This window comes from Balearica regulorum, chromosome 3, assembly GCF_011004875.1.
Source record: "Balearica regulorum gibbericeps isolate bBalReg1 chromosome 3, bBalReg1.pri, whole genome shotgun sequence".
In the NCBI taxonomy this organism is placed as follows: Eukaryota; Metazoa; Chordata; class Aves; order Gruiformes; family Gruidae; genus Balearica; species Balearica regulorum.
In genome coordinates, this window is record NC_046186.1 from 45659849 (window position 1) to 45671929 (window position 12081).

The window sequence follows — 12081 nt, forward strand, 5'->3', positions numbered from 1 at the left end:
AATAAATAAAAAAAAAAAAGTCAGACAAAATACTTTAAAAGTATACTACCTTGATCGTGACTTAGACTTGTGTTTGCGGCTTGCCTTCTTACCAGACCTTTGAGATTTCTCCATGGAGCATGACCGAATATGCTTCGATTTCTTAGCCTTCTTTTCCTTACTACTTCCTGGTGATTCAGAACTACTCCTTGCACTAGATTCAGAGCCTGATCGTTTTCTGCTATCTTTGGTAGAAATTTTTTTGCTTTCTTGTCTGGAATCCTGTCTTATTATTTTCACACATATTGAATCACTGCGAGAGAAAGTTCTTTCGCTGTCTCTTTTTCTCTTTAATCTATTGTCATCGTGATTGCCAGCCTTGCTTTCTTTTTCCTCTTTTTTGGGCTTATCTTTTCTTTTTTCCTGATCTCTCTCCCTTTCTCTGTTCTTTTTTCTGTCTTTATCTACACCTCCGCCCTGCTCCTTCTTCCTTTCTTGATCTTTACCCTCACTTTTATGTTTGTGCCTGTTTCCAGTAGGGCTTCTACGCTGGTCTTCAGTTTTACGTCTATCCCTGCTTCTGCTGCGGCTCGCACGGTTAGCTCGCCTGTCTCTTGAACGGCTGCTACTTCTACGTCGATCCCAGCTTCTCTCTCGAGAAGGACTCCGATTTCTTCGTCTCTCTCCCCTTTCAGCACTGCGATTTCTACTAGATCTTCTCCTTTCCCTTATTTTCTCCCTGCTCCTACTCCTCTCTCTCCTATTTCTGTGGGAGTAACTCCTGCTTCTGCTGCGCCTAACTTTATGTGAAGGCGTCCTACTGCGACTGTGTCTCTTCTTCCTTTTAGGAGAGGAAGAAGGTGAAGAGCTGCGACTACTACCTGAGCTCGTGCTATACGATGAACTAGATACGGTGCTGCTACTGCTACTGCTTCTGCTATTGCTGCTAGTGCTGCCACTGCTAGAGCTTCTTGACCCGCTCCTTCCTGTCCTGTCTTTACCCTCTTTTTTGAGTTCTATATCGGGTGCAATTGCATTTGGAGATCTTTTCTTTTCATGAACCATATCTGCTTCAATTTCTTTTGCCTCCTGTGATGCCGAGTTACTGTTTTGTTCTTTGTTGATAAATTCATTCATCTCTTTTGAAACTTTTTCATTTTGTAGCTTTTCTTCTGAGGCAAAAAAAAAAAATATACAAAAGGAAAATGCAATTAATTTGAGTAATATGTCACGAATTTCCATATTGTGACTTCTGGCAAAATCACATTTCCAAACGCTTTTCATAATTCTTATAATTAATACACTGTCTGCCATCATAACAACTATGTACCAAACAAATTATTATTTTTTATAACTCTAGAAAAGTTATCCTCCTGGTTTAGAAAAGCGCACAACCCAGACACTTTTACAAGTCCTTGATGTTATTTCATGCTTCAGTGGTTTAAGATGAAGTTCTCAGATGAATATCCTAGAGCACCAGAACTCCCAAATTCATCTACACACACATACTTTTTCCTCCTGCAACCTTTCTACACACCTGGTTCTCCCCTCCTCCTTCCTACTACACTCCTCTAGCAGTACCTACACCTCCTTATGGCATTTTCCAAGGATAAATTAGATTAGTCCTACATGCTAACTAGGACAAGCAATTTACATTTGTCCTTGTTTTCAACAGGTGTTATAGCCAATGAATTCCAAGGAAGGGAGGAATAGTGTAAAAAGGAGACTTACTGATAATTATTTGCTTAAGACTCAGCTCAAAAATTAAGACCACAGCATTTAATACAGATAGATGGTGAAGCTCTTCCAGAGCAAAAAGTTAATGTCAGCTGAGATCATATGTAAGCTCGGTAGTCAGCAAATACTATAAATGTGGTAAGAAGACAACAGAAGAATTAAAAATACATTTCTTGAAAGTAACATAATGAGTATCAGACCAAGATCTTCTTACAGCAAATGAAGAAATTCAGTCCCTCAGAGCATCTTCCAGAGGTTTCCAATTTTAAAAAAGCTTTACTAATTTCTATTCAATCTAGGATTCTTTGCATCACTGGCCAAGTTTATCTCCCCTCCCCATTTTTAATTGAATCCAGAAAAAATAACTGACATACACTATTTTTAGCCACAATTGGCCTTTTGATGTGGGCCATCAATTCCTGAATTCACTTAAGGAATAAAACTGCATCAGGAAACCCAGAGTGCTCCAAATGGCAACCGATGGCCAAATGTAACCTAGAAAACAATTCCATCTGGTCCCCCAGTTATTAGGTAATGCAGGCAGAAACCAGGTCTTCTATCTTAGAAGATGCTATATTGTGTATTAGAAATCATCTGCCTTTCCCAAACACTGCTACAAATGAGATCCTGCATTTAGTATTCTTCAGATGTATAGAATCAGCTTCTTTACTCTAGATTTCTATTTCTGTTAATAGCCCCATGGAGATGTCCCCAAACTGGCATCTGGCCTCTTGCACTAGGAAGAAAGAGGTCATAGGCCACCACTCGGCCACTCTCCACATGGCTATCCTTTTATGCATAAATCTTAAAAAACACTCAAGAGAGACAGGAATATTAAGGAAACTAAAAGTTTAGCTAGTTCAGCCTTTTATTAAGGGATCCCTATGTCTTATTTCTAGGCCTTTAAAATAAGAAGTAAAAGGAAGAAATCATCCATCTCGAAATAAGAAAAAAGTATGCTATTATAATAGTACTTTCTTTTTCCTCCAGCTTATGAACTCAGATCACAACTTCTTACCATTGTATTCATCTGTTGATCTTGACTGCTCTTCAGCAGTGCAAGGTGTCCATGATACCCTTTTGACCTACATTATTGCTACAAAAGGACAAACCTTACCTTGTATGGAGAAGCAGGAGTAAATCACAGATTTTTAATTTTTTTTTTTAAATCAAGCCTGCCACCTTCTCAGAAGCTGAGTGTGAAGTGACAGGGGTCAATAATCTTTGCCGGGTATTAGGTATAAAAATACAGTTATGAAGATGCAGCATGTGGAAACAAACCTCAACTGCAACTAAGAACAGCGAGGTCTCAGCCTCCCACTGTACATTCTGAAAGGTGCGCTGCACAAATTTATGTAACATAAAAGCAAGTTTTTCAGACGACGTGAAGTGTGCTTCATATACTTAAGAGTATACAACTTTAAGGAATCAAGTTTATATAAACTGCAGTCTGGTGCAGAAAGGTGAAATTTATCCCCCAGTCACAGCTGAGATGCATTTTTTTAAAAATTATTAGTGTTATACACACATACACATTTTTATAAAGCAGTATTATTATTTATGTAGTACAATATCTATAACATATAGATACATATGCACCACGACTGCTCTTTTCTACTGAAGTAGAATAGTTTATGGAAAACAGTACATGGATTTTTTTTCTTATTAGAAAGAAAAGCAGCAAACCCCATTTTGATCAAGCAGCTCAAACATCTTTTTTGTTAAAACTTTTAAATTAAAATTATTTCTAAATTTGGCTTCATATGTTTTGGCTTAAAATGTGTTTTCTCTCCCACCAATTTACATATACGAAGTAGTAAACTCCATATACAACAGCATAGTAAGAAGACATTATATGATTTACCTTCTAGCTGTTTTTCTAGTAGTAGTTGCTGTTCCCTCTCTTTTCTCCAAAACGCTTCCTGTTTTTGCCTGATTCTGTGTCGCAATTCCTCATCATCAGTATCAGATGATTCAGAGCCTCTGTCACTCCTCTCATCTTCACTGTCTCCTGATCCATAACCACCCAGTCCACCTGCGTGCATAAAGTCCAGTCTATCACGAGGAAAGATTAAGCTTTGTTCTTAATATTTCTGTGGGGCAAAGAGGAGAGTAACATTGCCCTTCCTTCACTTCCTCTTCTCTGAAGAAGTCACTTTATTCTGGTAAGTGCCAATGTTGTTTGACTGGTGTGATCAAGGCCCCCATATCTGCATTGATGCTCACTGTCTGGTTCTACTCCTTCTGGAACAGCTCGTCTATTTTCGGCAAGCAACCACTGTGATCACGGTACTTTTTCCATTGTATGGAAGGGCAAAAAAAGCTCCCTGCAGAGATCATGACAGTGCCTGCCTCTGTATCAGCAACTGGACAGAAAATGCCTGGGACCTTTCCTAGAAGACATCTCTGAAATGACTTCAGCCGCCTCCGTAGTCCAAGGCTATAGAAATTCTGAATGCCATATCAATTTTTTCTATATTGATTTAGAAAACACTGCACTTTGACAGGTACGGAGATGGAACACAAATGGACATTCTTCTCTCCTAGAGATATTAATAACTACTGGACTGATAAGAAAGATAAAGTTAATTTAAACATCTGTCATGGAGATATTTTACTTTCTTTCAGTCTGAGGTTCTTATGATCTATATTTATTGAGTTAGTTTTAAAACATGTGAATACTTGTGATGATAACATTCAATCTAATTCATTGGAATTCCATGTAACAAACACATAACTGATCACTGACACTGCTGTAGTATGTTTCAGATGATAAAAAGCATGTTGGGAAAGATCTTTTGCTGTTGTGTCTCAAGCTGGAATTTCAATCTTGTGTTGTTTCTGGTAATATACGATATGGGAGCCTCTGTGCTTATGTGGCTTTTCAATAAAATAATAACATAGTATTTTTATTTCTAGACTTTCACATTACTCTTCTGTCAACCTTCCCTTCTTGTTTGGGTGGATCAAAATAGGAGAAAAATATAAACCAGTATTCCTCTCTTTGAAGACTGCAGTGTGCTTCTGAAACAATCCTACTTTGAAAAGTAAATTTATCTAAAGCTTTTCTGTATTTTCAAAATTAGGGCAAGCTTCTCATACACTAACTCACACTGACTAGTCCTTTACTCCAAAAACCATCCCACTTTTATCAGTAGGATCACCTGTGGAACAAACAAAGGTGCTGATAATGATAAAGTCATCAGAAAGTGACCCATACTGCTGGGCAATTCAAATCTAGTTTCAAAATGCAATTTCTAGAAACGCAAGGCAAGAGTGAAACTCCCCCTTTAAGCCCTCTCAAAAATAAGGAACATACTTACCGAGTCCAGTGAGGGAAGCCAGTGCACTGGACTGTGCCAGCTGTTTTGCAGGAGCTTTGTATCACATCAACAACAGGAACAACATGTTAACACAAATAGCCACGATTTCATAGTCATGAGTCTATGGTATTGTTAAATCTACTACTATTGCTGTTCTTTGGAGGGAGAGAAGAAACATTAAAAACGCATCATCCATTTAAAACCACTTCTAGACTTTTCTGACCATGAAGATTTAGAATTTAACTGCATATTAATAGTGAACAGAAAAAAAAAAACAAATATATACTCATAAATCACTTTCCAAGTTACAGCATCTGCACGTAATTTTCAAGTTTCAATAGTTACATATTTAGATTAACTCATTTATGTTAAAAAAAATCTGTTATGTAAGTCAATACATGTTAATAGTGACAGCAAATGAAGTACTAATTGAGGACTCAAAGTTTGTCTCTTTTCACTTCTGAACAGCTAAGAACTTGAGATAAAGATGATAGCAGTAAGAAACAGCTACAACTCAAGAGCCATTGACACACAGGTACCATTTTAACTAAAATGAATTGTATGAAAGAAATGGAATAACTGAAGTAACTCACGATACACTGCACAGGACAACAGTACATGATTACTGGATTTGAACTCTACCAAGTTGGATGCACTACACTGGAATTGTTCTCGGGGGATAACTATGGAGGTTAAATGTTCTAGAGACATGCAAATATAGAATATTCACAGAAGAAACTAAAAAAACGAAACAAAACCCGGCATACCTTTAGTTGCTTTACGGTGAACATCTTTGGCCACATAATAAATTTCTTCATTTGTAACATCTAAGAGAATCTCTGTCAGCAGCATTTTTGTCATCATCATCTGAAGAAAATTGTATATACAATTAAAGGCCAAAACCTGTTAAATAAATGCTGCATTCCAATTATATCCATAGAGCTTCACTTTTTTTGATGGCTATGAAAGTACTCTCTTGCACATTTTATTTAATGATTTCTTTTCGACAGACATGACTGAAAAACATAAGTCTGAAATTGTTTAAATTTGACCTGATTTTAAAACCTTCAGGTTTGTATTTGACTATAAACTGTGTCCACATGTATTACACACAGCTATCCAGGGCACTGATTCCTAATGTCAAAGATGATACAACAAATGAATATGTAGATCAGAACATACTTAGACTGATCTCATCTATTATTTTAAAAAATAAAAAACACATTTCTATCTGGTTTACTGCCTCACTGACTGCAATCCTGCAAAAATCATCAGAGGTTACTTATGTAGGATTTTATTATGATATATCTACTAAAAAAATTGAAATGTTGGTAGCTAGCTGTCCAAGCTGCTCAGTCTGGCCATGTGCTTTACAAAAACACATTCAAAGTTTTTAGAATTCAGGGCCTTCATTAAGAAGGTTTCTGTTGTACAATTAGCATACAACTATGATTTCAAAGTACGAAGTTTCTGCAGACACGGTGAAATTGCTGCTGGACTAGGACGTAGGTTTCTAGCACTTCTTTGCAAGAATACATTTTGTCAATTCCCCTTCACAGGAACTGAGGCTGAAGCACAGATTTCAGACAGGTGCATTTAATCGTTAAAAGTTTTCAGGAACTTGGTAAGTTAAGCCAAGCCACAGAATCAGTAACGATCAATGTAAAGATTACAGTCATTACATTCTGTCACTATTGTGTTAAATATGAGTCATATAACCTATATCCTTGCCTATATGAGAAAGACAACATTATAAAGAGACATGCAAATATAACCCCGCTTTACTGTATAATATGTACTATATCTCTATTGACAGTATAAGGCAGAGAAAAAGTGTTTTACTTTGCCTGAAAAATATGAGCAAACGAGACAAATACTTAGTGAGAACTACATTATTAATACCATTTGATACTCCTTTTCTTCTTCTGTCATTTCTGGTTCACTTTGCTCCTCTTGAGGAGCTGGGGATGGACTCCTGCTGATTTTCCCAATGCTTACAGCTTCTGTGTTTTCAGCATCTTCATCTTCCTCATCACTGTCCTACAAGAACAGCATCATACATTTCAGGAAAAACTTAGATGTAAATCTCATTAGTTTCTATTTGTGATAGTCAAATTGATTTACTTCATACTGAAATCTGTATTACAGTTATCATAAAACGCTACTTCTTTTCTCCCTCCTAAAAAACATGCAGGTACCCCTCTACCCACACGAGATAAGTAAATACATAGTTGTCAGTTAGTTCACTGCCAGACAGCTACTCAGAACTGCAAACAAATGAGATAACTGCTACAGTGAAGGCAACGCAAGGCTTCCTAAATGGGCTCAATTTAGCAAATACAGGTATCTGAATTTGCTCTGCTACTGATTCAGAATTTAAACCTTCAAAGACCACGTATGTTCCCAAAATACAGAAAAGAAAAAAAAACCCACAATTTCATCATTGTTTCTTTGCTACTGCAGATCAAATAATATACTTTTACCTCTCAGACACTAACAACTTCAAAACACCAACTAAATATCAACAAAGCAGGAGCTTAACTTTACTTTAGGCAACAGAAACAAAGAGATAACGAGGAATACAGAGTCTTGCTTTTGAAGAGACCAAAAAGTTGATACCTTTAAGGAAATACAAACCTGAGCAAAAAGCAAACCCTTCTACTTACAAATTTACTTTTCTGTGGTAACCGTGGGCCATCCCCTTCTTCAGCCTCCTCACTTTCCTTTTTTTCTTTTTTAGACATCTGTGAACGTTGCTGCTCCATCCTCTCTTTTTCCAATTTTTTCTGTTTTTCTCGTTCCATCTTTTCCAGGCCCTCACGAATCCAGGCAGGCAGAGTTCTCCGCTTCACAGCATCTACATAAGCAAGGTTTACAGTTTTGTAAGATGAAAAAAACCCTCCCCTCAAAAAAGGAAAAAAAAAAAAACCCACAACAAAGCAGCAAACCCTCCACCCCAATCCAAACAGGCCGCACATCTGACTATGGGGAAAAAAACATTTATAATAGCATTATCTTTCCCCCATTTTTTACTTTATTAAAAAAAAAAGTCTGCAAATTTTGCAATTCTTTTAAAAACACATCTTTTATATTTTTTTTCATTAAGGAGTGGTTAACATGTACCAATCTGTGGAGGCTCCTGCTTCACAGGCATCGCAAGAGGTGAACGCTGTCGATCTCTGAATGAGGGTCTTTCCCTTCGATTTTGAGGAGGTGCAGGAGGTGCTGGTGGACCTGGCGGCCCTGGTGGTCCTGGCTGCCAATAAGGTGGATGAAATCCACCTTGAGGTGGACCAAAAGCAGCCCCATGCTGAAAGAGTAATGCAGTTTATTTTTCTTCACATGTAACACTAAATACAGCATGTGCGCAAGTCGGTCAACAGAAATCCATGCAAGTAGGAATCCACGATTTCTAGGCTACTGAAATATCTCAATCTCTTTTTCTGTGGTCCCCAAGAAACAAGTTTTCTTTAAATATTTAATGAGTAAACTTAGATTTAAGCAGGGATACTAAAGAAGCTGAAAGGGCTTTGACCAATCTCCTTTCATATTGTGCTAAACATTAAGCCCTAAAATCACCATCCATTTCCAGCAGTTCCTTGCCAGCTTATCATCAGAGCATGCAGTTAAATCAAGAGTATACAAAATTAAGGTTTAAAAGTCTAGCTATGTAAGCAGTCTTTCCTTCTAACTACAACACAAGGACAAAAATGAAAAGTTCAAGCTTTTATTACAAGAGAATCTTGCCCTGTGCGCTTTCCAGTAATCATTCAAGGATGTTACTAGTATGGCTGATTAAAATATTAAATGCGTAAATATGCAAGTTTAGTACAGACCCTGGGCTCTGAGCAAGCTGTACACAATCCAAAAGTCATGTCTTGAGGCATACATTAGGGGGTTTTTGGTTTAATATTTGGTGCTCAGAAATCCTAACAAAACTATTTAGGAGGAGAACATTTAGGAAGAAAGTTACAGCATCAAATATTTTGTTATTATATTCTATGGACTATTTAAGTCACCAGTGCTAGAAGCACTCTACCACTACAATTTCAGGTCAAGCATCCCTCTGTTATTCACTGCAAAACAAGTCTTCTGTAGTATTTAGAGAAATTAATTTTACGAGTTGGTCCCACAATAGTAAACAAAGAAAATTATAACAAACTAGTGTATTTGAAAATTATACGTTCACTTCCTAACAATACTGCTGAACAAGAGAATTTAATAACAGAGAAAAGTAGGCCAGAAGACAGAAATACATTTCTGCCTGTCTTCCCTTGGGTTTGTTTGTGAACAGGAGGTAGGTGTTTTAACAGATACAGTTTGTCATTTATATCAAGATTTTTGAAAGAAAAACACTGAAAATAGGGGAAATATCCAAAACTTCTTTGTGTTTAAAGATTTGTGCAATGCCCCCTGCTATTATTAATGCTAAAACCACCTACAGATTTATTATGCTATGCAACTTCTATGCCAGAAGGAAGAAAAAATTGGATGTGGACTTTTTAGAAATACCATTGTTTATTCAAAGAATCACAGTAGATAGATATGGAAAGGATCAATGGATCATCCAGTCTATCTCCCTGCAAATACAGGACTGTTCCCTATGATACATTATCTAGTGTATTTAAATATATATTTCTGAACTTTATTTTTTTTTCCTCCTCTTTTTTTTTAACCACAAAACTACATAAAGTTAATTTATATACTGAAACACAGTGATTCATTTTAATATTGCAGACAACAGCCATTTCTCATTACTAGTGTAGAAAAAAAACCCTTTGGCCTCAGACCAGAACTGAAAACTCTAAAGTCTCTTCTGTAAAGTATTTGGTAAAAATGTATCTTAGCAGATAACAGATTCTGTAGATGTTTGTAGAACTGAAGAATGAAAGTCGCCGCTAGATGATATTAGAGGAACACATCCACGGAAGGGACTCTGCGCGTCTACAATATTAAAGCAACAAATATGTTTCACCTGATAGTCAAACTGGTTCACTGGCCCCATTGCAAAGTTATCGGGAGGTCCCCCAAAGTTGTGATTGTTCTGGTTAAATATATGCCTGTTGTCAGGAGCAAATTCCCCACTGTCCTGACTGTTGCTGTCTTCAGATGGAGGAACAATTTCCATTTGACCTGGGGTTGGAGCCATCCACTGCTGATCTGGAGGTGGGTGAGGGGGTTGGTGAGGCATTCCCCATTCTGTTCAGGATTTAGAATACAGTTCAATACCAAGTTAGTACGATCTATACGAGTCACCAATCGCTCAATGTTCTATTTATCACAAGGTTCCTCAAAGCAACACAGATGATAAAGTTACAAAGAATCATCAATCTACAGACTGTATTATACTATTCCAATAATTTCTTCAACGAAATGAAGGAAATACAAATAGCTGTAGCTGAACTAGAACACGGAGCGGACAGAACTGGATGGACAAAGACACACTGTAGATTTGTTTTTATAAATTTCCAGTGATATTGAGTCCACTGTAGCACTTACAAATTGTGCAGACTGTTAAAGAACTGCTCCTGCTTCTCTGTGTTGTTTCAACTTTCAAAGTAATAAGCTATTTTATTCCTTTGTATAATACACTTAAAAGACCTATTACGGAAAGCAGATGGTTTTCTGAGCAGCAGAACCACTGAAGCCTGCTTTACAAAGTCTTGTATCTTGATAATGGATGATTCCCTGGATTCTCAAATGTCTAGCAGAGGTCCCAGCATAAGCTACAATTAGCTAACAGAGTGAAATGAGTTTAAGGAATGAATTAATAGCTCATGCAGCCATAAGCTTTGTCTTCTTAGGAAATCAGTCTAAAAATTATGTCAGCTATACAGATATTTATAGACTATGACAGAAATACCTTGTAACTTTCAGCAGTAACAGAATTAATAGCTAGCCTCTCAGCTTAACTCCTACCTTCCATCTAGTCCTTTTAATAATTCTTACCATTTTTCTAAGTTTTACTGTCCTTCCCATCTGCATAATAATTGGATCCATTACCGTAGCAACTAAAAAGGGTTAACATAGCTTTTCTACTTGGTTGTTCAAAGATTGTATCACTCCTTTCACTCTGTCATCCTGGTAGGTCATGTTTACCTGATTATCAAATCTTTTTCCAAGTAAATACTCCTGAAGTATTCTATAGGACAAAATCCTTTAAGTACAGCTTACAACAGTTATTGTTCATAAATGTGTAACATTTGACACTATTTAAACACCCAGTTTACTTCAAGTCAAGCATACAACAGATGCTGTTTTCACTTGTGGAATATGAATTCCTTCAGAAGTGTCTCCTAGTTACACAGTTCATTTTCAGATTGCCATTTTGCCTTTTCATTAGTAGCACGTAAAGGACTTTTGGATCCAAAAAGAAACTTGGAAGGATATGGGGAAAGATGAAGCTTTGTAGAAAGAGTAAATACATGAAGAGAACTTTGGCTAACCATGTATGCTATGATTTAGTTTGTCTGCTTTGACTACCTTTACACATTAAGAATGGCATTGCCTAAATTAAGGGAAGCTGGGTTGTATCTGCATCAGCATGGTCTTTACCAGTGTCTCCCAAAAAAACAGGAAAAGAACATATTCTTTGAATGAGATACCCAATGATAACAAAATGCATTGGCACATTGTTTCCCATTAACAAAAGGTTTTACATTATTCTCACTCCTAGATCTAAGATGTTCTCCTGTTCTGCATTTTCTGGGTGAACTTGAGCTCCTAATGTTTATAATGATCAGTGAAATGTCCTCTCATTTTTACCATTCTGTGACTATTTGCAAAAAATACCACTTAAGACATGATTCTCTTTCACCTCACAGACGAAAAAGCATAGGAGGAAGAACTCACCACCACAGGATCACATGAAAAACAAAGCTGTCCAATACTGACATAGTATTTCCAGGAAAACCTCTAGTTACTATGCAGAAATACAGCTAGAATACACTCTATATATTGCCGCATAGTAAAGTTAAAATTCTTACATGTGGCTACAGTAACTTATAGCCCAGGGCAGGTAGGTGAAACTTTAGTGAAATCT

General features: G+C 36.9%; 1 protein-coding gene across 2 annotated transcripts in view; it reads right to left on the bottom strand.

The window, feature by feature from the left end:
- Positions 1-12081, bottom strand: part of PNISR (PNN interacting serine and arginine rich protein) — a 29484-nt gene that overhangs the window by 547 nt on the left and 16856 nt on the right. Inside the window, exons 4-11 of one of the 2 annotated variants that reach the window (XM_075747776.1) lie at positions 10015-10238; positions 8163-8349; positions 7706-7896; positions 6942-7079; positions 5807-5906; positions 5040-5093; positions 3581-3751; positions 50-1151 (exon numbers count right to left, since the gene is read on the bottom strand). In XM_075747776.1, coding sequence (XP_075603891.1) covers positions 50-1151; positions 3581-3751; positions 5040-5093; positions 5807-5906; positions 6942-7079; positions 7706-7896; positions 8163-8349; positions 10015-10238 — 2167 coding nt within the window. The remainder of the gene's footprint in view (positions 1-49; positions 1152-3580; positions 3752-5039; positions 5094-5806; positions 5907-6941; positions 7080-7705; positions 7897-8162; positions 8350-10014; positions 10239-12081) is intronic. The other variant, XM_075747777.1, reaches the window with a different exon arrangement.